Source organism: Coturnix japonica, chromosome 1, assembly GCF_054131305.1.
Source record: "Coturnix japonica strain WE chromosome 1, WE-NBRP24, whole genome shotgun sequence".
Taxonomy (NCBI): domain Eukaryota; kingdom Metazoa; phylum Chordata; class Aves; order Galliformes; family Phasianidae; genus Coturnix; species Coturnix japonica.
The window spans coordinates 127,193,100-127,218,263 of record NC_140663.1 but is presented as its reverse complement, the minus strand read 5'-3'; the positions used below and the strand labels follow the sequence as shown (position 1 = coordinate 127,218,263).

The 25,164-nt window shown below is 35.9% G+C and overlaps 1 protein-coding gene across 7 annotated transcripts in view; it reads right to left on the bottom strand.

Annotated features, from left to right (window-relative positions):
• MYO16 (myosin XVI) overlaps window positions 1–25,164 on the bottom strand; it is a 329,444-nt gene that overhangs the window by 172,052 nt on the left and 132,228 nt on the right. For all 7 annotated transcript variants that reach the window (XM_085552537.1, XM_085552506.1, XM_085552526.1 and 4 more), the window contains 5 exons: window positions 21,153–21,261; window positions 14,352–14,476; window positions 11,511–11,636; window positions 5,318–5,393; window positions 3,819–3,972 (listed from right to left, as the gene is read on the bottom strand). In XM_085552537.1, the coding sequence (XP_085408663.1) occupies window positions 3,819–3,972; window positions 5,318–5,393; window positions 11,511–11,636; window positions 14,352–14,476; window positions 21,153–21,261 (590 nt within the window). The remainder of the gene's footprint in view (window positions 1–3,818; window positions 3,973–5,317; window positions 5,394–11,510; window positions 11,637–14,351; window positions 14,477–21,152; window positions 21,262–25,164) is intronic.

Genomic DNA, 25,164 nt, shown 5'->3' with positions numbered 1-25,164 from the left:
CTTTTGTGATAAGTGACAGATAATTAACCACAAAGGGAGAGTTAAGCCAAAATAATCTTATGTAATAGACTAGGAGAGTTATCTAGGATAACTGAGTTTGAAAAAAGGCAGGACTGTTGGTACTAGCATACATGACTTGGAAAAGATCTTGCATGTTAATTTATTTGTTTGTTTAGGTAATCTAAGATGATTTTCTACAAATTTCCATTCTCTGGCATTTTACTCTTTCTTACAAAAAGGTTTGGGTTACCTTGCACATCCACGAGTTTAACTGAATGTTTTACATTTCTGAACATTAACCTATGGAATTAACACCTTTGGCTACCAATCAAATCAATTACTTTATTCTATCATCAATATTTGAATCAATACTGCAGTTTCAATGTAGGTGGAAAAATCATGCAAAAAGAATTCTAGAATTCTATCAAAACAGAGTCTGCAATGGCATTTTCATGAGCTCTTGGAACTTACAGGTTTAATTCAATAGAATTTATCAGTTCTGTTACTGTAATCCCTCCTCTGACAAATGTAAATTGCATAATATCTGAAAAGTCAGTCTAAAAACTTTTTAAAGTTATGTAACATAAACTTCTGAAAGGATTTAACATTTTAAAAAGTGTGGCAATAACTGAGTTAAATTCCCCAAGCTGAGTCTGCTAATTAAATTAGTAAGCAAACTCCCTATCCTTTTCTCAGCCCACAAGCTTCTTTCTTCCTAATCCTCCTCTTCTCTCCCCTGTCCCACTAAGACGCAGAAGAGGAGGGAGGGTGACTGGGGGAGGCCAGCAAGGGTATTTCATTCATATCATTCCCAGTCCAGCTCTCCACAATCAAATTACTCAGTAGCTCCTCTGTAACCCAGCAGAAAAACAAAGAAAAAGGCACTCTAATACTGACAAATCAGTGTTTCACAACAGATTCAGGTGGATAAACTCAATACTTCACTAAAGGAAACCAGGTCCACTATCAAGCATACCACTAACTTAATAACTGCTATTTATTTATTTATTTATTTATTTATTTATTTAACTGAGTAAGGATACAAACCTTCCATCAGTCTTTTCATACTTCCAGAAATCAATACATTAATTTCATATAGAACCAGCAAAATCAGATTTTTTGACAGGGTACATGCTATTTGTAATTGCTTGTTTATCATTTTGCAGTCTCCTTTACAATGTGTTTGTCTACTGAGAGATGACCACAAAGAAATATGACTACAACACAGGCTTAAATTAACTCATCTGTCTAAACATACTTTCTTATGTCAGAAGAGTAGATGGAGTATGGAAATGATACAGGCTTAAGCAATTGTAACTGTTGGTTATTACTGTGCATTTTTCTTTGCAGCTCTTGTTTGATACACAGAATAGCACAGATTCACCTTCAACCTAGCATGTTACAGGTCTGTCTATAGGCTTTAATAGAGCACAAAGGACAGAACTCATTTTCAGCAACAGTCATTGAAAAGGTAAGAATTTGGTTAACAGTTATCTAGGCTGCCTCCCTAATGAACAAGACTAAAAGGCACTCATGACAATAATTCACTCTATCTTGAGAAAACAGCTATTATCATGCGGAAGTATAACGCTCTGTAAGGCTTTGTTTTTCACTGCTGAGCAAGCACACTACACAGCTGAGATAAATACTGTTTCTAAGCAAAAAAGAACTCTGCGGAGAATATGGAATGGATAACTCTTATTTTCTAGATTTTTAGTAGTGATGTCATGTATGTGCCCAGTGCACCATTTATTTGGCCTTTCAAGAGCTCTCCTGTATGCAGATTGCTGTCTGGCCAGACAGTCCTCTGGTACCCACCACATTCACAGCAGGACTGAGAGCTGCTCAGCCCAAAGCTCTGACTCAAGAATTCTCTAAACCTAGGAGTAGTGATAATCTGGAGAACATGACAAAGCAACATCACTTCAAGCCTACCATAACCTTTTATATTTTCCCCCTTGCTATTTCCAATGGACTACTCTCAAAGGCAGCTTACAGGACTACAAAGATTTTTGGTTTGACCTAGTACTGCATTCTCATGTAGGCTGTGTAAGCACCACCAAATTCACTGCAGTCACACACTGGGACAAAGCTGCCAGGAAAAGCATCAGAGGTTAATCTGCCCGCTTTCATAAATAAATCCATCTCCATTATTTTTCCACTCAATGTCCTTTGCTTTTCCAAAACTTCCATTTTATATAACTGTCAGTTTTATAAATTACAGTTTTATATAACTGTCATATGAAGAGTGACCATTTAGAAAGTCCTCAAAAAATAGTTCTTGTATTTTGGGAATGAAAGTGTAGAGAAGGAGGATTCTCAGACTGCTTCTATCATGTTCAAACCATGCATTTCACATGGTTAACATTAAAGAACAGTGTCCAGTACAAAACCTAGCAAAAACTTCCAGAATAAAAAACACTGGAAAAGAAAAATGGATGACACATTATACAGACATAATAATAAAAATTAAAAAAAAAAAAGAAAAAAAGAAAAAAAAAAAGTTATGAAAAGCTCTAAAAGCTGTAAAAAAAATTAGTTTGCTAGGCAACATTGCAATGTTACAGTAGCAACATATGTACTTTCTATTTGTAATTGAATGGTTGGACTGGATGATCTTTTATGTCTTTTCCAACCTTGGTGATTCTATGACTCTATTTCTGATATTATTACTTCTATTAATACTTAGAAATACAGTTTTTGCATTATGTTTGAGAATCTCAATTCTTTGGTTTTTAACTCAAAATTAATACTTTGTTTTTTTAACAATTGCTTACTCCTATCAGCTTTGTATTCCAAACATGTTCTGCAGACTACAAATTATGATTGATAAGAATGAAAGCAAATATATCCTCTCTGTCTAATGTCTCTGTCAAATTATATAAATGTGAGAGATTTATTTATTTTTTCCCAATATCTGGTGGTTGGTCCAAAAAACAAAAATTACACAATATTTCATAGCCTCAAGGTACTAAGATGCTTCAGTCATGCAGCAACTATATGGCTACTGTGTTATGCATAAAGAAAATGTCTGTACCTTTTAAAACTCTGATGGATTACAGTATGTGGAAAGTAGAATTTGAGAAATTGACAACTTGCTCCCCCATAAAACTACCATGCACATTTCATACCTATTTTACAACTCTTTTTTACTTATGTATGACAATCTTTTCTCAGGATTTACAAGAAAAGATGAGAAGTTCAAAATTTACCATGTAAGATACAATTGACTCTTTGATTCAATGTACTGTGAAATTCAACTAAATCACACTTTAATTTTAAGCAGTACAAATCTAGCTACAAGTCTATAGTCATCTGGGGCCGTATCATTGTATCTGTGATTTGTTTACTTTCAGGTCTTTTCCCTGTTTCATTTGCAGTTATTGGTAGTTTTAATACACTACTCTCATCTATCTTAATAAAAGGTTTGTGGGACTTATAGTATTAAACTAATAATTCTACTATAGATAATGACAGATTATTTCACTGGCAATCATAACTGTGCATTTTACTACTCATAGAATTAAGGTTAACAAGAGGAAAGGGAAAGGGGAAAAGGAGAAAAAATGAAAAAGGGGGAAAAAGAAAAAGGGAAAAAAGGGAGAAAATAAAAGATTTGGTTAATTTCCAACATGAAACACTTGTTCCATCAAATCACACAGTTATAGAATGGCTGAGGTTGGCAGGGACCTCTTTAGAGGTGATCTTGTCCAACCTCCCTGTTCAATCAGGGCCACACATAGCAGGATGACCAAGGCCATGTCCAGTCAGGTTTATCTCCACAGACAGGATGTGTCACTCTTATCAGAAACACTTACAGTTTATTGGAAAGTGTGGGCAGATCATGGATGATCTCTTCATAAGGCTCTTCTTGAGATAAAGTAGAAATAGATAACGGGTCTTTCATTTTTTCCTCCCAAACAATTTCAGCCTTCAGAAGCATTTCCTCAATAAACTCAGAAGCCGCAATATCTAAGACGTTGGAACATCAAGATGTCAGACAAAAAGAAAAAACAGCACAGAAAAGCTCCTTTCAATTCAACTCTCCAGATCAAATTAAGATTAAGCAGCTGGCTAGATAAGCATTTTGTTAAAATGAAAAGGATTGCTCAGATAGCGATCATAAAATAATACTTGAAATACATAAGTGAATGAATTCGGTATGAAATTAAGCTGTTATGTGCAAAACTTCAAAACCCATTTGTGTAGTGAACTGAAGTATTTATTTAACAATTCAAAGAACATCAGGGGAAACAAAAAACTCTTTTACCTCTGTTCTGCAATGAAAATATACTCAAATTCTTTTCAAATTTATTACATTTCTACAAACAAGATTTATGTACAGAAATGCTGAAATGAGACGTGATTGCAGACCAGAAATACAGTTAACTCAGTTGTATCTAATGCATACTAAATGTGTTCAGACAGCTGTATTATTAGGTGATCTCATTTTAGTCCTTAGCATTTAATAAAAATGTCATGTATCTAAATACAGACAATTTTCATGAGACTAAGCTTTTTTAAGTCCCCTAGCAGTACACCTGTAGATGGCATATCATTTGAAGCATAAATTAACCTATTTTATTATGCAAAGTAAGTTTCTTCTAGTAATCTGACTGAAAGGTAATACAACTTTCTACATTACTAGGTTCCATTCTCAATTTTATCCCAGACCTAGATTTCTTCTCTTCAGTACTACCACCTAGTATTACTGACATTAGTTCCACATTGCTGATTTTGTTAGTTCTGAAGTACGCTCTAACCTACATTAGTCTACAATTTTATTTCCCTGATTCAGTACTTCAGATCTGGTTGCTATTTGGTCAAAGAAAGTGACTTTCTTATCTTGGGGGAAGCAATAGGTATTACTTTTGAAAGCTGGACAGTGAATTTGTGTTTGGTCAGCAGCAACGGGGATTCAAGTTCATGAGGCTATCTACTATTATCAACTGAGAAACAGAAGGGAATTCAGAAAGAAGTTACACTAAGTGTAAGTCTATCACAAGCAAAGCACTGGAGAACTTACAAGGAAGAAATAGAAATAATGATCAAAGAATGCGATATGTGGAAAAAAAATGTCATCGTGGGATATGAAATCTAAACACAATAAAAACAAGAATTCTCAGCAATATATAGAAAATATATATATGCATGTATGTACATAAGTATACACACTATATAAAGTACATGCATGCCTAGACATGTACGTGTATGTGTGCATGTTTTTGTGTGCATGTCTGTGTACAACAAGCCAGCAAGAAGGAAAGAAGTATCACGGTAATTAATATACAGATAACTTGCATAGATTTTCACCTACCTGAAGGTTTCTCATTATTGCAGTTAAGAAGATTGGGATTTGCCCAGTGCATCAAAAGCAGCTTCACAAGGCTGGTCTAAAATGGGTAAAAATAGAAAATGAAATGGCAGAAGTAGGACAGAAGCAGTACATTTGTCCTTCAGTGAATTTGGTCCCAGCAGAAATCACTGAATAAACCAAAGGCAACAGCTTCAATTTTCCTCTTTCTGCAGCTAATTTATAGATCTGTATAAATCACAAGAGGCAGAGTAAAATGTAGCTCTCATTCCGTTTCATTGTATCCTCAGCATAAGTCTGACCCCAAAGTCTCCCTCCATCCTTAAATGTGTAAAGAAATTCTTATAAGCAAGGAAAAGAAACTAACCCTCAATCATCACCTGTTAAGATTGAAACTGTAATTATTTCTTTATGTCCAGTTCACCAACTGCATGCCATCACTGCCAAAGGGATATGAGTCACATCTACTCTTGAAGTAAACCTCTTCTTTGTTAGCAGTGAAAACTGACATATTTATCTTACATTCACCAAGCCCATTCAACCTATTAGAAATGGTAGCAATTATAGTACTATATGGTAGGGTAGAGTATTGTAGAACAAAAAGGTCTAAAACATATTTTCAAATCCTGCAAGAATGCTGAAGGCAATTGTTTTCAGCAAGCTTTCCTATCACTACACCAAAGTCTCAGTGAACATTTATCCATAAAAAATGATCGAAATGTCTACATTGATGAATTGGTTGGACAGAAAGGGATAAGAAACTAGAGAAACTATACAAAAAGAGGAAAAAATACATTTTGAATGCAAAGATAGAGCTCAAATATGTTGGGAAACTATTTGCACTTTCAGATGGATGCTAAGCAAATGAAATTTATAATGCAAATACAATCATCAGGGCTGGCCAGGGTGCATTAAGGAGGAAAGTAAGCTGTGCAAGAAAGAAAGGATTCTCTACAGCAGAATAAATGAGTTTAAAATAAAACAGAACAAAAAAACCTGAGACCTGGATTCAAAGGGAAAAGCTAACAATTTGGCATAAAAAACAAGCAGCAAACAAACAAACAAACAAATAAGGGATTAAAAGGATGGAAATAATTGCAATATAAACAGTAAAATTCAATGTGGATTCAATACATAGCAGACAATCTACTTGGGAAGAGCATAAGGAAGAATCAGCTAAACAGAGAGATAAATACCCTCTAACCTCTCATCACAGAAAATCAAGGAAAATGCTTTTGTAAATTTCTCTTAAATAAAAACAAGTCTAGCTCTTCTCAGTTTATTAATGCTGGTTTCCCATTCTGTCAGTAACAGTAGAAAATTCAGCAAAATGAGGAGGCAGGGTGGAAGCCAGAACAGCTTTATTTCCAAAGCCAATTAGCCCTGCTTTCAACCAAGAACCCTCAACACATATATTTCTGTGTTTTTTCATATGAAAAAAAATGGAACATGCTTAGTCACTGAGCTAAGTAAATTGGTGACAGTTACATAATCTCATTAACAGGCATTGTGAAAAAGTGGTAGTAATATCAAAATAATATTTTTTTCATGCACTTTCATCAAACTAACAATAAATAGCTTTTTGAGTTACTAAATGCTTGGCTTTATACTACAAGAAGACCTTTCCATGGTACAAGGTCAATGCTTCCTGCTGTTAAGGAAATAACTCCAGCTGGAAATCCCTGATTCAGGTTGCTGCTAATTTCAGATACCTGCTTTTGAATAAGCAGAACTATATGTGTCAGATTTAACCTCATCCCTTTTATTTTTAGAAGAAGTATTTTAAAATCCAATTGTCACATCTTCAGAATAGTGCTAACAACAGAAATATTTACATAACAACCACAGCAAGTTACCACTGTCTGAAAGTACTTCCATTGAATTGAAGAGATAAAAATGAATTAGATATGACTAAGATAAGAAAAACTGCATACAATAAGAAAATTATACAAATACAATTATGCAATCCAACAAAATGGCATCTGACATGGAAGCGTATATGAAGCAAACTGTGTCACTGAATGCACAGATTAAAAATATTAATAAGGAATCTTTCACTGTGCAAAGAGAAGTACAAATAATGGAAACTAGTTAAAAAGTCTTCTTTTAAGAATGTCACTTGATTCTACTTTTATGCCTCTAATTATTCAACATCTTTTTTACAGGATCCCGAGAGACTTCTTCCACCCTACAACCCTCTTTTTAGGACTTAGCTCTAAGCATTCCTCTTTACAAAACTGCATGATGGGGCAGAGTAAACAGTCAGCAAGGTTGCGGATGATACAAAATGCTACAAGCTTGGGTCTCGTAAGATCCCATGTTGTACAGAGTGAAGACTTTGTATTAGGCAAAGCTTAAGAGAAAAATCTGGATGTTTAAAAGCTAAGCAACAAAAGAATATAAATCAATAAAGTAATTTCAGTGTTTTTTATTACTATTATTATCACTATTAGTACTAAGCTCCTATAGCAGAACTGTTTTAACTTGAGGCTGGTTACATATTCTATAGACAGAATAAACACAATCAGATAAGTAATCACGTAAAAAACAACTAAGAAAAACACTGGAGAATTGAACTTAATTAATACAAAAAGGTGATAATAGGCACTTCAAAAAGCATCAAGGATATTAAGAAAAGTGCAAATTAGGGAACTACATTCGCTTAAGCTACTGGGGAGTGAAACAAACAAAAGCAGTGCCCATGACTAAGACTCTCAACACTTGTAACATAATCATTAAATTATTTAAGATATTGTGATTTCACTTTTGAAGACCCCATTGCTGCTCATTACAAAACAGCACATCTTAAAAAAAAAAAAAAAAAAACGAATCTTATACAAATTCAAAGTCTCATAAATAAGTATCTAGATAAAAGTAGTATTTTTGCATTTCCTTTCCAATAGCAAATTTTATCAATTTTACTTTTACAGACATACAAAATCATGTCTGTTACTCATTATGGATCCCTTTTCTTAACACACTATAGACCAGGACAGTATTTTCCCTATTTGAGAACAGAGAAAAGAGGAATATAGCCACCTGTGGTCAGCAAAATGGAACAAATGAGAAAAAGTAGGTTGCAGGAATGAGACTAGCAGCAGGGAGGGAAAAAAAATAGAACAGAGCATGGATAAAGTGATGGTCTTTGGAACTAGTAGCATCAAATAAATGAAGTGAAAGGCACAAAGAGGGATGTGGCAATGAGCCAGGATGTAGGCAGAAATGGATTAAGTAGAAAAACAAAATGAAAGAGGAAAGTGACATTGTTAGGGAAAACCACTGAGGTTGAACAAGAGAGATTGGGATTGTGAGCAAGCAGAAAACAAGTGGGAAAATGGGATAAGTACAACAGAGGCCCAATAATTTTGGCACAAGTCAAAGTAGAGAAAAGAGAAATCTTGGATTAGAACCAGGAAGAGGAGGGACAGAAACTGGCTGTTCAAGGAAAATAGAATTAGGATAAGAAGAGTAGAAATAGGGCATGAAGCCAGGGATGGGACAATAAGTCAATGGAATAAAGACAAGAATTGAACAGATCAAGCAAATAAGGCTACACGTGGGAGTGACAAACTGTAAAGACCGTGCCTGTTCTTCAACAGGGATTGGAATGGAACCCAGATACTCTCAGTGTCACTAACTGCCTTTCTGTAGTCAGCATGCTTAACCTACATTGCTTAAATGAACCTTTTAAGCCTCTGAAATAGCTTGAGTAAAGATGGACAACTTAGTACTGTTTCCAGCTAACAAAGTGATGAAGATCACTTCCATTTTTCTTCAGCATTCTTTACTTCAAGACTATAACCCATTTGTTTGTCTTTGAGTCCTCCAAGGAATTAGACGACTTATATATACACACTGGAAAAACATGTGAACTTGTGATTTAAGAAGCATTAAGTTACATTCATACAAGTCCTGTATTAATACTACAAATGATCATAAATCTGGCGCTTCTCAAAGTCTGCACCTGAACAGTCTTATTAGCCTTCTTTATTGCATATGCCTCTCCTATATTTATACACACATACCTACACATATGAGCAATAGTTCCTACCAGTGGTATTTCAGGAAAATTAATTTTAATTTCAATTACTGTGATCCTGCAATTATTGAATAAAAATATAATGCAGCCTGTGCACATTTCAACTTTAATTATGTCCTGCAACCAGCTCCATTTCATAAATGAAGCTGCTCCAAGTCTGCATATGAAGCTCAAACTTTTATATCTATTTTCTTACCATTTGGTATTGTGTGAATCTAGCATCTTTTGCCTTAGTGTTGTGCATTTTAATAGGCATTTGAAAGATCTATTGAAACCTTTTAAGTATATTGATAGTGAAAGAAAGATATCACAAGCAGAAATCCCAAAGTAGTCTCCCCACCTGGGGAAAATGCATGTAATTGGATCTGAAGGGAAATGTTGCTACTCTACCTAAGTATCATCATGAATGCCAAAGATGAACAAAAACACAAAAGAAAAGAGGGTGAGGTACATCTGGATAAAATATTCTTGAAAGGGTTTTCTGACCATAAATGAAAGATTCCAACTGATTAATCGAGAAAATACATATTCCCTGAGTGATTATACTGTATTCTTTTTGAAATACTTAACAGGCACTTCCTTCCTTCGGTTCCACTCATTGAAAACATGTGGAATGTATTTGCAGAAGTCCAGAAACTGCATTAAGAGGAACTACTATGTCAGTAGACAAACTTGAATGTGATTTAGCATCATTTCAAAGAATGAGTTCAAGTATCCCAACTAATCATCTTTATTCTTTTGTATTTCAAGATTAACATGCACATATGAAAAATCTTCATAGCTGAGTTGAATCACTAATATGCCCTTGTAACAATAAGAAATTTAGACCACTAGTAACATTATGGGTATTCTCAGACTTCAGCTGCAAAATACCATGTTTAGGTGAACTAGCCAAATGAAATGATATTATTTGATCCAAGCAAAGAAGCCAATCAAACGTGCAATAAGAAGGGATAATATACTGACAGAATGACAATTTCATGCACAAATCTTGAAAACAACATAGGATATATTAAATAAGCTAAGAAATGTATTAGGTATCTGAGCTGTCTCTCTAAACATATTTTATGTATTTATGCTTAGTGGGAAATCCTTGCTAGTGTGACAGTTCCTTTTGGAGAGACAGACAGCAGCTCTACAATTATCTTTTTTTGTTTGACATCATGAAACTGTTAAAGTCTCAAAGCCACAGGATAAATCTGCCTTGCTAAATAAGAGAGTGCAATGGAGCAAGCTTAAGTATGCCTTATAATCCACACTGCTTAACTGTTAGCTCTGTCCCCACCCCTGCTTTGGACCACTCCAAGCAGCTCTCTAAAAACAAGACTAATCTCCTACAGAGGAAGCCAGCTCTAAACAACATGAACATGAGCCAGACTGCTGCCTGGCTTAATCCCTAGCCTTCTTTGATTTAGCATTTTAACAGTTTAGATATAGGCAGACAGACTTCCCCAAGGATGAAATTTTGGGAGAGGTAGTGTTTAAGCTACTGGGGAGTCAGCTCTGACCTGCACGTCTCTGATAGCTGTTTTGAAAGGTGACATTTCTGTGATAAACAACAAAGAAACAGCTTGTGCCTGGGAATTGTGCCAAAATACCCAAGGCGAGCATCAGAGCCTACTCCCACCACAGGGAGGAGAGCATGCGCGCTCCTGATCATAGTAGCCTGGGAGGTATCCAGTGGTGACAGCACTCCCTCCCAGTGCATATTCCTAGCTGATCAAAGAGAGATCACCTTGCTAAATCCAAATGAGGGGGTCAGCCTGAGAGATGCAAGCTGCCCTCCTGCTGCTCTTGGTGTCAGTTCCAGCCTCAAGTGTGGTAGCTGAATGACAGCGGGTCCATTGCAGAGCGCACAGGAAAGAGCCTAAAGAGCAGCACTCCCCATGCTGGATGGGAATGAGACAAGAAACTAACATTTACTTCAATGTGTATGTTCAAAAGACACTGTTAAACTGCTGATTTTAATGAGCCATGTTGGATTGATAGCCTTACAATGTTTATTCTCAATTGATCTCTGTCATTTTCCATATGCTGCTTATAGTACAGAAAAGAATACTTTTTTCACATTAAGAAAAGTCTCCCTGACCTGAGTGCATTTCTTATTGCTACACAAGACTACCACAAAGAGAAGGAGATGAAAAAGACATGCTTTACCTGTCCATACTTTGCAGCTAAATGTAGAGGTGTCCAGTACTGATTATCTACCACATTGAGATCTGCCCCATGATCCAGTATCAGAGATGCAACATTCTTGTAGCCATTTGCACAGGCCACATGCAGCTGGAAGAAGAAATTATCTATCTTAAAGTTCACAGAAAAAAACATTAGGTACTACTGTATATCTTGGTTGCCTCACAGACCTAGATGGATAAATCATGATTTAAAAAAAAAAAACACAAAATACATTTGAGAACATTCTAGAAAACCACAGAACAATCTTATTTAGCATTTATAAACAAAACCCAACAGACACAGACACAAAAAAATAAGAACACTGTCTTACTGACATCTGTTTAAGCAACTTAGTCTCACTAAATCATTTTCATACTTCAAGAAAATATCCAATATATAAGATGATTTTTCTGAGGATTTGAATGGATGGCTAATGATAAGAAGCCTCTTGCAATAATCCTCTTACTAGAACTGTGTGGTTCCAAAGTCTCAATAAGAACAGGAGATACCAAAACCTGTCCTGGATATTATCTGCCACAATTATTTTTTTTTTATTTCTGGTTTAGCTGCACCTGGAAAGGATACGTGAAATTTTCTTTACGAACATTTCTGATGCAGAAGGATGAAATACAGCCCATCAAAAATCTTCCCAGGAATGGATGCAGAACAACAATTCTATGCACTATAGATGTTCTAATTCAAAATATATAGAAACCTCAAAAGTTTCCTATAATTTGATACAGCTTCAATCCTTCTATTTCTAACAAAAGAAACTGCATTTTCAATTCAAACGTCAATTTGATTAGTGCTATTTTAAAACACTTTAAGAGCTCAGATGACAAAGGAAGCATTTCTGACTGAAATATTAAAAAAAAAATCATAGAAAATATTATCAGAATAATTAGTTGTACCACACATCATTATACGCAGCATAGACACAGACATATACGTATGTACCGTGATTCTGAGAGAGTGTGCACCTATATGTCATCATCTATTTTTCCTTATTAATCCTTAATTACACATGGCATTATCTAATGTATGAAAAAAGGTTGATTGACATACTGAGTATAAATTCTAGAGGAAGAAGAAACAGGACTTAGTGCCACTCTTCTCTGAGCTTGCCACCACAAAGGAAATGGTTTATGTCTGTATCTGCTGGTAGATGTGGATTGTCCACAGATATTGCACTAGTTGAGAAGTGAGCTAGTCTAAACATTTTTTTCTAACTCACTGCTCTCTGTTCAGGATACACAGCACCTATTCCAACCCTATGGTATTTGATCTGTTGCTTGGAAGTCTGTGCTGAAGATTTAGAGTCAGACTGGTTTTAGGGTAGTCTTGTGCAACAGTGATCTTCCCAACTGTCACTGAGTTGGATGTGGCTTGTCACCATGTTGACAAGACTATCTTCTTGGTATTCTCCATATAAAATAAAGAACATACTGCTGACTATGGCATACCACATACACTTTCAGAAATGGTGAATATAATATATATTCAACGGATTACACTCAGCAAAGACTAAAAGCATATGAAAAAAAAAAAACCAAAAAAAAAGCACTATTACTCTGGGGGGAAAAAAACTGCTGAATGTCAATCAATACAATTAAAGCAACAGACTTAGCTTCTGGCACAGTTTCACACATAATTATATTTAAACTGGATCATCTTAGAGTCTATGAATAGAAGATATATCTCATTTTCTACTTACAACTGACATCTATGTTGTTTTCTCTGTACTGAAAGATTTAGAATAACAAGAACTGTTTCCAGAGACCTTTGAAATACAAAGAGTTATTACAGATTGGCTGACTCCACAACCACAAACAGAAACAGAACAGCCTAACAAATTCTGTATATCTCACCAACTTGTAGGACAAAACTTTCATATAATAGAAACCTCAAACAAAAGAAAAATGATCCAATCTGTAGCTCCTTGTGGCAAGACTATGAAGGAATTCCAGAAAGCAAAAGTCAGTATAAAAACTGATCAAATAAAAATGCTCTCCAAAATGCTTTTCTCCTGGTTCATGCACTACTGTTAAACACATTTCATACATGCATTTCAACTATTCCTGCTAGCTACTGAAGACAAATTGGCAACTTGGTTAAATGAAACCAATTCTGACTGAAGTAACAAAAAGAGCAAATTACAAACAACTTGCATTTTGCTATGAGTTAACAGCTTGGCATCAAGGTATCAGGAAAGTTAAGCTTTCACAAATTAAATACCTTGGGATAAATAAATAAATAAATAAATAAATAAATAAATAAATAAATTGATAGATGGTCTAGCAGCAAAAAATGTACATGTACTATGAGAACCTACAAGTAAAAACACCAAGCAAACTTGGAAAAACACTCATCCATTAATAAGGTGGAGGCTTCATAACACTGATTCAAGAAGGCATAACTTCATGAAATAGCGTTTTAGACTTGTTCAGACAGGAGATACATTCATTAAACATCCATAACTTAGCGAAGCTTTAGGGTCAGTCTTACACAGTGTCAGATATTTCAGGTATTCACTCTAGTTCCAATGTACGGAGCATGCTATTTTTCTTGCTGTTGTGTTGCATATTCAGTGGGTAAGACCAAAAAATTGGCCACTGACGCACAGACACTGCACTCATCAGTTTAAAAATCTGTACTGAGCAGGGCACGGACATATCTATTTCCAAAAGGCCGGATGAGAACCAATATCCTGTACTCCTTCATTTCTCCTCTTATAGAACAGCCTTGCAACTGCACCTGCATTTTCACTACTACAGTTGGACATTCACAAGGCTGGAACTCAGAATGCTACATAGTCCTACTCACCAGGGTAACTCCTTCATCATTCTTCTGATTCACACTTCCTCCACTTGATATGAGCTGTCGAACATCTGTAAGCATCGTCATAGCTCGCTGTATCTTCATTTGGCGCAAGGAACTCAGCTCAACACCTGGAAAAATGAAAAGGCTAAAACCTTCTGATATTTTGTTCATCAGTAAAGAACATATATGATTTTGATTTTGTTTCCTGGGTTTGTAAAAGGATAGTCAACATTTAGTAAGAATTCAGTGTATGTTTACAGAACATGGCTCCTTGCTTATATTTACCAACAAGATTATTCATATCTTTATTTATCTGTATTACTTGGATAACTTAACATCAGTCAGTAATATCAGACAAATGAGTCAAATGCCCTATTGACTGGCAAGAACAGTTGTAGGCAAAGTAGTTGGAATAATATTAAACCTGTTGAAACTGAGAAGTAAGGAAGCTGCAACAAAATAAAAGAATTGAACACTTCAGAGAAGCTACTCCAAGTCTTTAGGACTTATTTAATTAATATTATTTGAGGCAGCAGTCTGTCGCTCCTGCATATACATTACACTGCCCCAGACTAATCTCTCAAATCTGTCAACTCAACTCTTTGAGGCACTGTGATTTGAAGAAAGTGACACTAAAACTCAACTCAATTTGCTTGGGTTATTTCTAGCCAGGATTAGTTGTCCATCTGGGCCTGGACCATTGCAAGGCCCCATAAACCAAACAAAAATGTGGTCTACAGGCAGGAACAAATGAGAGGGGATGAAAGGAACGAAGAACTGGGTCTGTTTGAGTCAGCACTGCTATTGAAAAAAACACTTGTCAAAGTACAGCTTTAAAAGGAAGATAAGCAAGGAAGTCTCTAACGAAAAGAAAGCATGGCCTGCAGTCTGAAGAGAGCTAAAACCAGAAATAGAGTACAACAAAATTACAAAGTGGTTAAATTAGCAACTGGTTGTGGCTTGATTGGAGAATCTAACCAAAATTCAGGTCTTAGTTCTTCCCCTCACAACTTCCAGTGGTGGAGATGAGAATCACCTTTTCCAAGAACACACGAGTATCACTCTCAGAGACTCAGAGAAGATGAGGTAGGGAGCTACCTTCCTTCAATCAGTTCTGTTAAGTTCTCTCTCTCCCCCCAGGGGGTGACAGTTTTCATTAGTTTAGATGGAATAAAAATGTGATACTCAGACAGTAACTCCAGCAGTATGAATCAAAGAATGACCTTAATGTTGATCTTCAAAGAAAAAACACAGTTTAGATGTTCACCTGAAATGGGACAGCAGCCAGCACGAATAAACAGAGGAAGAAAACCAAATTGGTAGGTAGTATGGCAACAGTTTGCATTAAAAAGAATGGAAACTGAAAAAGAAAGTTGTAGGAAGGCAAATAGACACCAAATATCCTGTAAAATCAGAACAAGAGCTACACGTCCTTGGAGTTTACAGGAGATACAATGAAGAAGGAATAATTCCAGCAGCAGTGACCCTGCAGGGCACAGCATTTGGTTGTATTAGTCCTGATAACAGACAGGAGCATAACCTAAAAGTGACCAAATCGTCACTTCCCCATGTTGAAGAGAAACACCTGACAAAGCTATGAGTATGGCTGTCCCACTCTCTCAGGCATATGGTTATAGAACTGACAACATAAAGAACGTTAAAAAACTGAGATAAAAAGGGGGAAGTAACTTTCAGAAGGCTGCAGTAAAGAAATACACAGGAAACAGAACTGAGAATTTCTATAAAATACATTTTCTGCAGAAACATGCAGTACTTGGATTGTGTCTCCATCTGCCATGTGAGCACCTGGTTCTGGGACCAGTAGAAAGCACTCTGCTCAAGGACACCCAGAAGCCACTCTGTCTAATGAGCTTGCGTGATTCATCTCAACAGGTGTAAAAGTCTTCAGGATTTGTTAATAGCAACATGTATTCATTGTGTCTTGCAAACACAAATGCATACTATCAACTTGAAGCAGCTGTGTCAAGCCTCACTCATCTCACCCTTCCTCTTTCTGTGTTACTGCACAGAGCTGTAACTACAGCAAGGAGCTTTTCACCCCAGGTGGTGAGCCTGCCCATATTGTTCTGTAATTCCAGGAACACAAGAAATTTCTATTTTTCAGTACATTCCTGATACATTAATTTTTATTCATTATATTATCCCTGTGTAGCTGTTACTTTATCCAGCTTTATTTGCAAGAAGTTTGAGAAGAACTTTAGTGGCCACTTACCAGACAGCTTAATAAAGAGCATCAATTTTGGAGAACTACACTGTTCAGCCACCCTTGTGCACATAGCTTAGCATTATGAGCTGATTCTCAAAGTTCAGGATGTGAACAGATACATTTCAGCAACAATTACTATGTGAGAAGAGAGGCTAATATTTCCAGCACATACAGAGGAATGTATATGTGCAAAACTACTGAGGGTATAGCTATAATTCACTGCAGAAGTACTGACTGATGGCTGTTGCTGGGTTCCGGGTTTCTGTCTTTAAAGCCATCATTATGTATGCTGTCAAAGCACGTAAGGGATGCTTAGTATGAAATGAGCCTTTCTTTCTACTCTGAAAATGATATCAGAAATGAAATGCATGTTTTCTCCTCAGAGTGACACTTCTCCCACCCCAGTGAAACAGCCTTTTTCTCTTCCTTTTATAATAAGGATGTTGAAGACCCTTCTGACCAAAATTAGTTACATGGACTCACTCGTCTCTTCATTTGTATGATAAGAAAAATAACTGCTGTGATTTCTTTTAACAGATTGGCACAATCTCAAGACTTAATACTAAGCATTCATCCTTGGATGTGTCTTGCACATTTATTATTTTACTTATACTGTTAACACTAGAATGAAGAAGCAAAGCGTATTTTCATTGTCTCTTGTTATTTATGACAAGTATGATGCCTGCAATGAGATCATCATGTATCATTCTTCTATACTCAGCGTTCCTCTGCAAGTTCTTAGTGTTATAGTTAGATGTGTTTGTGGTAGAGCTGTAAGAGAAGGCTACTCAACAAGAGCCAGGGACCCACAAGATTATTGGAATAAGGGCAAATGTCTTCACTGATCAGGGACCACAGGACCCAAAAAAAGAAAATAAGGCATATCTGGCAAAGGAATCAGTCAACCAACAGTCCTGACAGAAAAGCCCACCACTACAGATCAGGACAATTCTAAAACCAGGAACTGAAGTCAAGTCAGAGACCTGGTGCACAAACATACCTTGGGCAAGGACCAAGGGCCTCAACCTACATGAGACTCCTCAGCTAAGGGATGAGTGAGATATCAGGACAAAGATTCTCCCAGCTGTCCCATAACTTGGTTATGTTCTCAACCAACTGTTCCCATTTTACATGGCTTTACCATTCTGGATCTTGCCCTGGGAGTGCAGGGAACCAGCTGCAGGACCTGTGGGTTCAGTCAGGACACTAAGAACCCTTTTTTTTTCTAACTCGCTAAAGGTTGTAGATTTAGAAATTCTATAAATATTGGCAATTCATTTCTGATGGCAACAGAATTAGAATGTTCATCAGTAGGCTCTTCAAAAGGATATTAATAGGGCCTCCCTTGTTTCTGATGTTCTTTAGAATATTTTTCAAAGTTTGTCAAGTCTATTAGTGAAGGAAATGCCTGTTTCCCTTGTGGTGTCACTTACAAAGGAGATCCCAATTTACTGAGTATAAATTCAAATGTTAATTCAAGTGCCAAAAGTCTGCACAGTGAGTTTAAAGGCTCTCACTTTGATAAAAACATGTGGGCAACAAAATGCTTCCATGTGATGGATCTTTTTTCTTTTCATTCACTGCACATTTCCAAACTGGAAGCACATAAATAATAAAAGGAGTCTAAAACTTAAAAGTCAGTTAAAAAATATAAAAATTAAGGCAGTCTTTTCAAACATATTAGAAAACACAAAGGTTAAAGAAAGATGAATGCTCTCAAATATTACACTTCCAATGAGCCAAATTTTCTGTGTGCTTCATTTTTAGGAATTGGAAGGACCTACTGAAACATGATGTTTGGTCTTCCTGGCTCTCACAGGCAATACTGGCACCTAACCCCTAACATATTTTAATTTACTTCTACACAGAAAGTAGATTATTTGTGTGTGATAATCCTATGGGTAGGTGATTTCCAGACAGCAGAAATCAGACTGAAAAGCCTTTAAGTACCCTGAGGCTGTTTGTTTTTGGTTGCCTATTTTTATTTTTTTTTTCTGTCAACATACTCCATCCATAATACTAGTAAAAAAATTATAAAATTTCGGGATCACTTCAAATATGATTCTAAAAGTAATATATATATATATATATATATATATATGTAATATATATATATATATATATATATATGTAATATATATATATATATATATATATATTTAACAGCGTATTTAATTCTGGTTTAAGTTCATTGATCTTTAGTGCTCGTAATCTGTGTATGTTAACATTTTAGTACATTTTCATTGTACATTGTCAACAATAATCCCATAATATCTATGAAAAGTATTTCACATCTGTAAGTACTAAAGTCTACAGAAGTAATTTTACGAAACAATACTGATCTGTAACAGCGGCTTTTCTTGAGTGCACCAGAGAAACAATACACATTTTTTTCCAGTGTTGGATCACAGTGGATTACAGGGTTTCTACAGTACAACCTCAATCTTAGAATATTTTGGTGTATTTTTTATAACTTTTTTTTTTTTTTTCCCATTACTAGCAATCAAACCCCGATGAAAAATATATGTATCTGGGATTTTCATATTGCTTCTATTGTCGTTTAAAAAGTGTCAGCATTGAGAAATGCATGAGCAGATGTAGATGTTAGGTTTTCCCAGAACAACAGAAAAATAAAATATCCCAAGTTGGGATGGACTGAGCATCACTGAGTCAACTCCCAGTTTTGGTAGCACAGGGCCTTGCAGGAGTGGTCTCTGTGAGAGGAGGCAAGAGGATGCTTCATGCTGAACACAACCCGTTCCAGATGGCTCCAATGGGCCCACCACATGCACAGCTAAGTCCACTACTAACATCTGTACTGAAATTACACAGATCCAAGTTAACAGTAGACTACATAGTACAGATGCTATGTCAAGTGATGATTCCCTTATCAACTATTAAGGTTTTCAACTACAGCAGACTATTCAAATACTTTAGAAGATATTAATTAAATATTAACAATGAAGTACAAACAAGGGCAGTTGCACTGCATATAGTTAGAGAAGTACAGAGACCTAGCAGTGCGGACAGGCACTTTGTCATTGATCACCAAAGGTTAGCATTTCACACTGTACTGTAGTTAAGTGATAGGACTGATCCACCCTAACCTTGTGTAACTGAAACTGATGACTTGTTAACCTAAGTTTCCATTACAACCAACAGAAGAAGTCCTGGAAGTCAGTTCTCCTTACCTAACCTGTATAGAAAGAGTGGAAATGAAACATGCAATTCCCATTTGTCTCCACTGACCCAAAGAAAATGTTTGGATGATTCCATGGAAACTTTCCACATTCTTAGTATTCTTGTTTTAATGAAGAACAGTACCTCTATCTACTGAAAAAGAGGCAACACAAGTAACATTACAGTCATGAAACTCCGAAGTTGTATATAAATCCTCTCAATAGAGACACTTCACAAACGAACAAGCAAATCTATTATTTAAATCTATTTTAAAATATTTTTATTAGATCTCTTTTTTTAAAAGAAACTGTTCTTAATCTGCAACCAAACTAAAAGAGAGACAGAAAGGAGAGAGGAAGCATCTTCTGATGGATCCCTGATAATAACTGTAAGATTATTTCTTGTTTTACAGTACATGACATCATATCAGCTAAAATATTTGCAGCATTTAAACTTCACATATCTGCATTTTTCAATAACATTAGTGCTAATACCTGACATGACATTAAAATTGTTTAAAATTTATATAAAACCAGAGTCCATGAACTATTAAGACATTACCAGGCCCCAAGGAAGCAAAATTCTGATGCACCTGGGTAATACACCTTAGTTCTATACTGAGTATAGAATCTGAGAATGAATTTGATTTCTTTGCCAGCTTTAACTTTTCTTTTAAAAATTCCTTAACAGGATATAATTTAATCTGATTTATGTTAAATTAAATTTCTCAAATGGAGGCACTGCTAAAATTACACATTTCTGTAATATATTTTCTTCAATTTTATGATGAGCCACTTAAAATGTTAAGGAAACCTAATGCAGTCAAAAACTATACTAGAAATTTCAATTCAGAACCCATACTTAAAAGGGTAAAAAACATTTTTCCAATGCAGATGCTGTCATCTTTAACATACCAATCATGCTATGTAATAAAAATCTAGCTATGATATTTTCTCAATACATAACCAAACTAAAACTAATATTCTGAAATGAGTAAAAACATTCACATATATTTCTATTCAGAAGATTTGCAGAAAGGGTACACATAACTCACTTCTGAAATGAAACAGAATGCAATATCTGCTCCTCAAACCATCCAACTAGTTGTTTTAAAGGCTTCTGTATTACAACCATTTTTCTGCTTTGAATTCACATTCTAGCACCTCCAAATAAATGGGTGGATAAGAGAGATCTGACAATGACCACTATCACTAATCTATGTTACTTGTTCCAATCTGAACATACTGAAAACCTTTTTGACTCCAAATCATCTTCCTTCCCCTCATTTCCAAACTAATACAGCTCCCATGGCTTCAGTAATTAAGTATGTCAAATGAATATCCCTACGCTTTAACTCAATGTCAAGTTCAATAAAAAAAGACCAGAATCGAACTTACCATTTTCTTCCAAGTACATGAGAAGGGTGCTGCTGGATTCAGTCCCTTCTATGGCATAGTCAAATGCTGTGTTTCCATTAACATCTTGCAGCAGCACATTTGCTCCAGCCTGCATGCAAGAATGAAAAATACTTTATGCATATGCAATGAAATCTCCAAAGACAATTCCTATATATCAGGACCAGCTAACTTGCCCATTCAAAAACATTTCAAAGCCAGAGTTCCTAGCAGGCTGACTGTAAGACTGAATATGAATAAAAAGGTTAAAAAGGGCTGGCTTTGCCTGGGACAGCTGATACTGTCACCACTCTAGCTGTCCAGCTGGCCTTTACCAACTGGTAAGAGCCAGTGACTCTTGGAACAACCATAGTTTGCAGCACAGCATTTTAAAGTAAAGTAAAGTAAGCTGTTGCCAACTACAGTCTGCCTTGGAACACTACATAGTAAACAGGAGAGGTTCAAAAGATGACTGACAAGCAGCACAGACATCTCCACAGTTGAGACAGGTGGAGTGCTGGTAAGGATAATCTTGTCAGCCAGCCCAGTCTCTTTGGGCCTCATCCACCAATCCAGCCTCAAAGAGAACCATCCCTTACTAAAAAAAACCAGCCATTTGTAAACAATTGAAGAAATTGAAAGGAAGCATGATTATTTTAATTATAATCCTTAAAGGATTTCCACAAAATTCATTCAAAATCCAATACAGATAACTAAAGGGAACCACTAGGAGGAAAAGAGGAGGAGACGGAAATAAATACATGAAAAGATTTAAGAAAAAACACTAGAATGATAAGAAAATGTGCATTTTCTATATTAAATACTGCTAGTGTTAGAATTTGCATTATGAAGGGTAATTTATTTTAAAAATGAGCTCTTCATATCCCTTAAAATACTTCCAATTTCTAAGTTTACACTACAGTAAAATGTCACACATATACTTTAAGAGGTCATAATTTTAATTCATTTGTATTGTTCTCTCTAATACTTTTAATTGAAAGGAATTATGAAAAGAGTGACCTTTGGTGATTCTAATTACTTTTCTTAACAGCTATTATGATACAAGTTTAGCTAATAAAAATGAGAGGTACAAAGGGCAGCCTTTCTTTAAACCCCGGTGGCAGAGGTCAACTGTAATAAAGAATTATTAATAGAAGGTATGACTGCTTCTTTCAGGAGCTTACATTCTAAGTACCATGCCAAAGAAAAATGCTTAATAGAGAAAACCATGGCAATGCTTAATGCTTAATGGAGAAAACCAGGACAGAGGAGGTAGGAATGGTTCTTAGAACTCAAGCGAAAAAGCAATTCAGGATGAGGTTAGAATTTTAAAAGTAATATTTCCCTCTAAAACTAAAATCTTCAGGGATTTTTAAGTAATAAACATGTTTGATATAGTGTACCAAGTGTTATATAGTGTATAGTGTAATACAGTTTGGTAACATCACCAAACCCCACACTCGCACACATTTCGGTACACACAGTATAAGGTACTGGAAATATCTGTTAAGCTCCATTTCTTTGGAGCATTCCCAAAAATAGTTCTTAATCCCATTTTTGTGCTTAGCTATGCTTTCAAAGACAATCTGAATAAAAGCAATTCACCTTTGAGAAAACTATCTAAAAAAAAGAAAAGAAGAAAAATTCCCAGGGTAGCTAATCACTTTTTCTGTCTATATAGCTAAACAAGCTGAGATAAGAAATTGTTTCTTTTTTATACAGTTTTATTTTTCTCTCATTTTCAACTCTTTAATGTTGAGCCCTAGAAGACAGACCCCTTCATTGTAACTACTTGAAAGTAACTTGCTTGTGAGGAGTTTTTAATTGAAGTATTCTCATTGTTGAACTTTTTACATTCTGAACCAGATTTTGGCATGCTTACAATTGAAAACTCAGTACCAAGTAAATGAAAAACAACTTCACTAATCCAGGTACACAGGAAGTATACAAATATGTATAATTTTTTACAATTACATCAGTTTAACTTATATTTTGTAATACAGTCACTGTAGCATATGCGAAGGAGCATAGGATTTCCCAGAATGTCTCACCAACTCATCAAACACTTTTGTGCCCATAATTGATATTCAGTTGCTGTAAATAAACTGTGATATACTCTCTGTACCAATCAAGGAAATGTGGGGAACCCTGAATGGATTTAATTTATTTTCGTTCTTCAACAAGGGAACAAGAATATGCAGAGAAACCTGGAAGCATGATGACCTGAGTTCATGGAAGGAGGGACATTCAGGATCATCGCAAAGCATCTCATGGCAAGTAAGGAGCTCATCTGCTCCAGCAGTACAGCAGGAATTTACACAGGTGGTATGACAGACTGACCAGAATTATTCTGTCTTTGTTGTAATACCAACACTTTCCCTGAAGAGGAATTTTAACTGCAGTTAAAATTCTTTCAATACATTATGCTGGCATCAAAGGTGGAACAATTCACTGTATTTATTTTTCCAAGTTCAGGCATATTCATATAAATAAACAAACTACATTAAGTGTCACAGAATCATACAATGGTTTGGATTGGAAGGAACCTTTAAGATCACCTAATCATCTAGTTCCAACCCCCTGCTATAGGCAAGGACACCTCCCACATGACAAGTTTATCGAAAGCCCCACCCAGCCCAGCCTTGGCCTTCCCATCCACAACCTCACTGTGCAACCTGCTCCAGTGTCTCACCACCCTCACAGTAAAGAACTCCTTCCTAATATCCAGTCTAAATATACCCTCTTCCAGTTTAAAGCCATTTCCCCTCATCCTGTCTCTACCTACCCTTATAAAAAGTCCCTCCCCATCTTTCCTGTAGTCTCCTTCAGGTACTGAAAGGCCTTTATGAGTTCTCCTCAGTCTTTTCCAAGCTGAAGAGCCCAGGCTCCCTCAGCCTGTCCTCATAAGGGCAGTGCTCCAGGCTTCTGATCATCTTTGTGGCGCTCCTCTGGACCAGCTCCAACAATTCCATGTCCTTCTTGTGTTGGAAGCTTTAGAACTGGATGCAAAGTGTCAGTATGATACAAATTGTAAGCACCAGTACTTAAAAGCATACACAGTACAAAGCATATCCACATGTTCACTCTGACTACATATTTGCCCAGCATATATGAAAAGTTTCTGGCTTACCTATTCTCAACACATCCTCATCCTTCAACCATTTCTCAAAAAGAAGATGAATATCTTGAAAAACTTTATTCAATATCTCCCATGGATTATAGACAAAACTATTTGTCTGCAATAATAAATTGCTTCATTTTAGCGAGACTTTAGATGGAATATGTTATTAAAAAATATTCCCAACAAAACATAATTCAATACACAGAATGAAAAATGAATGTGAAATGAATATACTGCCCTATGGAACAACATCCATATGCAGAAATTTAAAAGTGAGGGTGAATGCTTGCAATCAATAATAGCTGAGTAGGCGGTGCCGGGTTTGTATAGTACCCCTCAATAATCACAAATCAGAGCCTACTGCCAGAGAGAAAATACCTCTGGCTGGTATAAGGAGATAAGATTTCCCTTCTGGTTTCAGAAATGATAATTCAAAAGACTTCAGTTTTTTACTGCACTAATGTTGCTCGCACACTTTTTAACCCTATTTTAATTTCTTGGGGGGGGGGAGGGGTGGGTGCTGACTGATGCCTGTGCTGATCAGCATTCAAGAGGCGTTTGGACAATGCCCTCAATAACATGCTGTAACTTCTGGTTAGCTCTGATGAGGTCAGGCAGTTGGACTTAATTTTTTTAAGGTCTCTTCCAACTGAAGTATTCTATTCTATAATATTAGCAATATTTGCAATCACTACCCAGCCACTGCCTGTTTTTCCTAGGATTGCCAACATTGGCTTCATGGGGTTGAATGAAAGCAATCATAAATACAGTACAACCTGAGGAATATGTGTGGATATAAAACAGAAAGAAAGAAAAAGCAAGTATGAATGAGATAGAGTCAGAAACACTGTGTTACAGTTCAGTAGCCATGGATGTAACTTTCCACAAAATCAA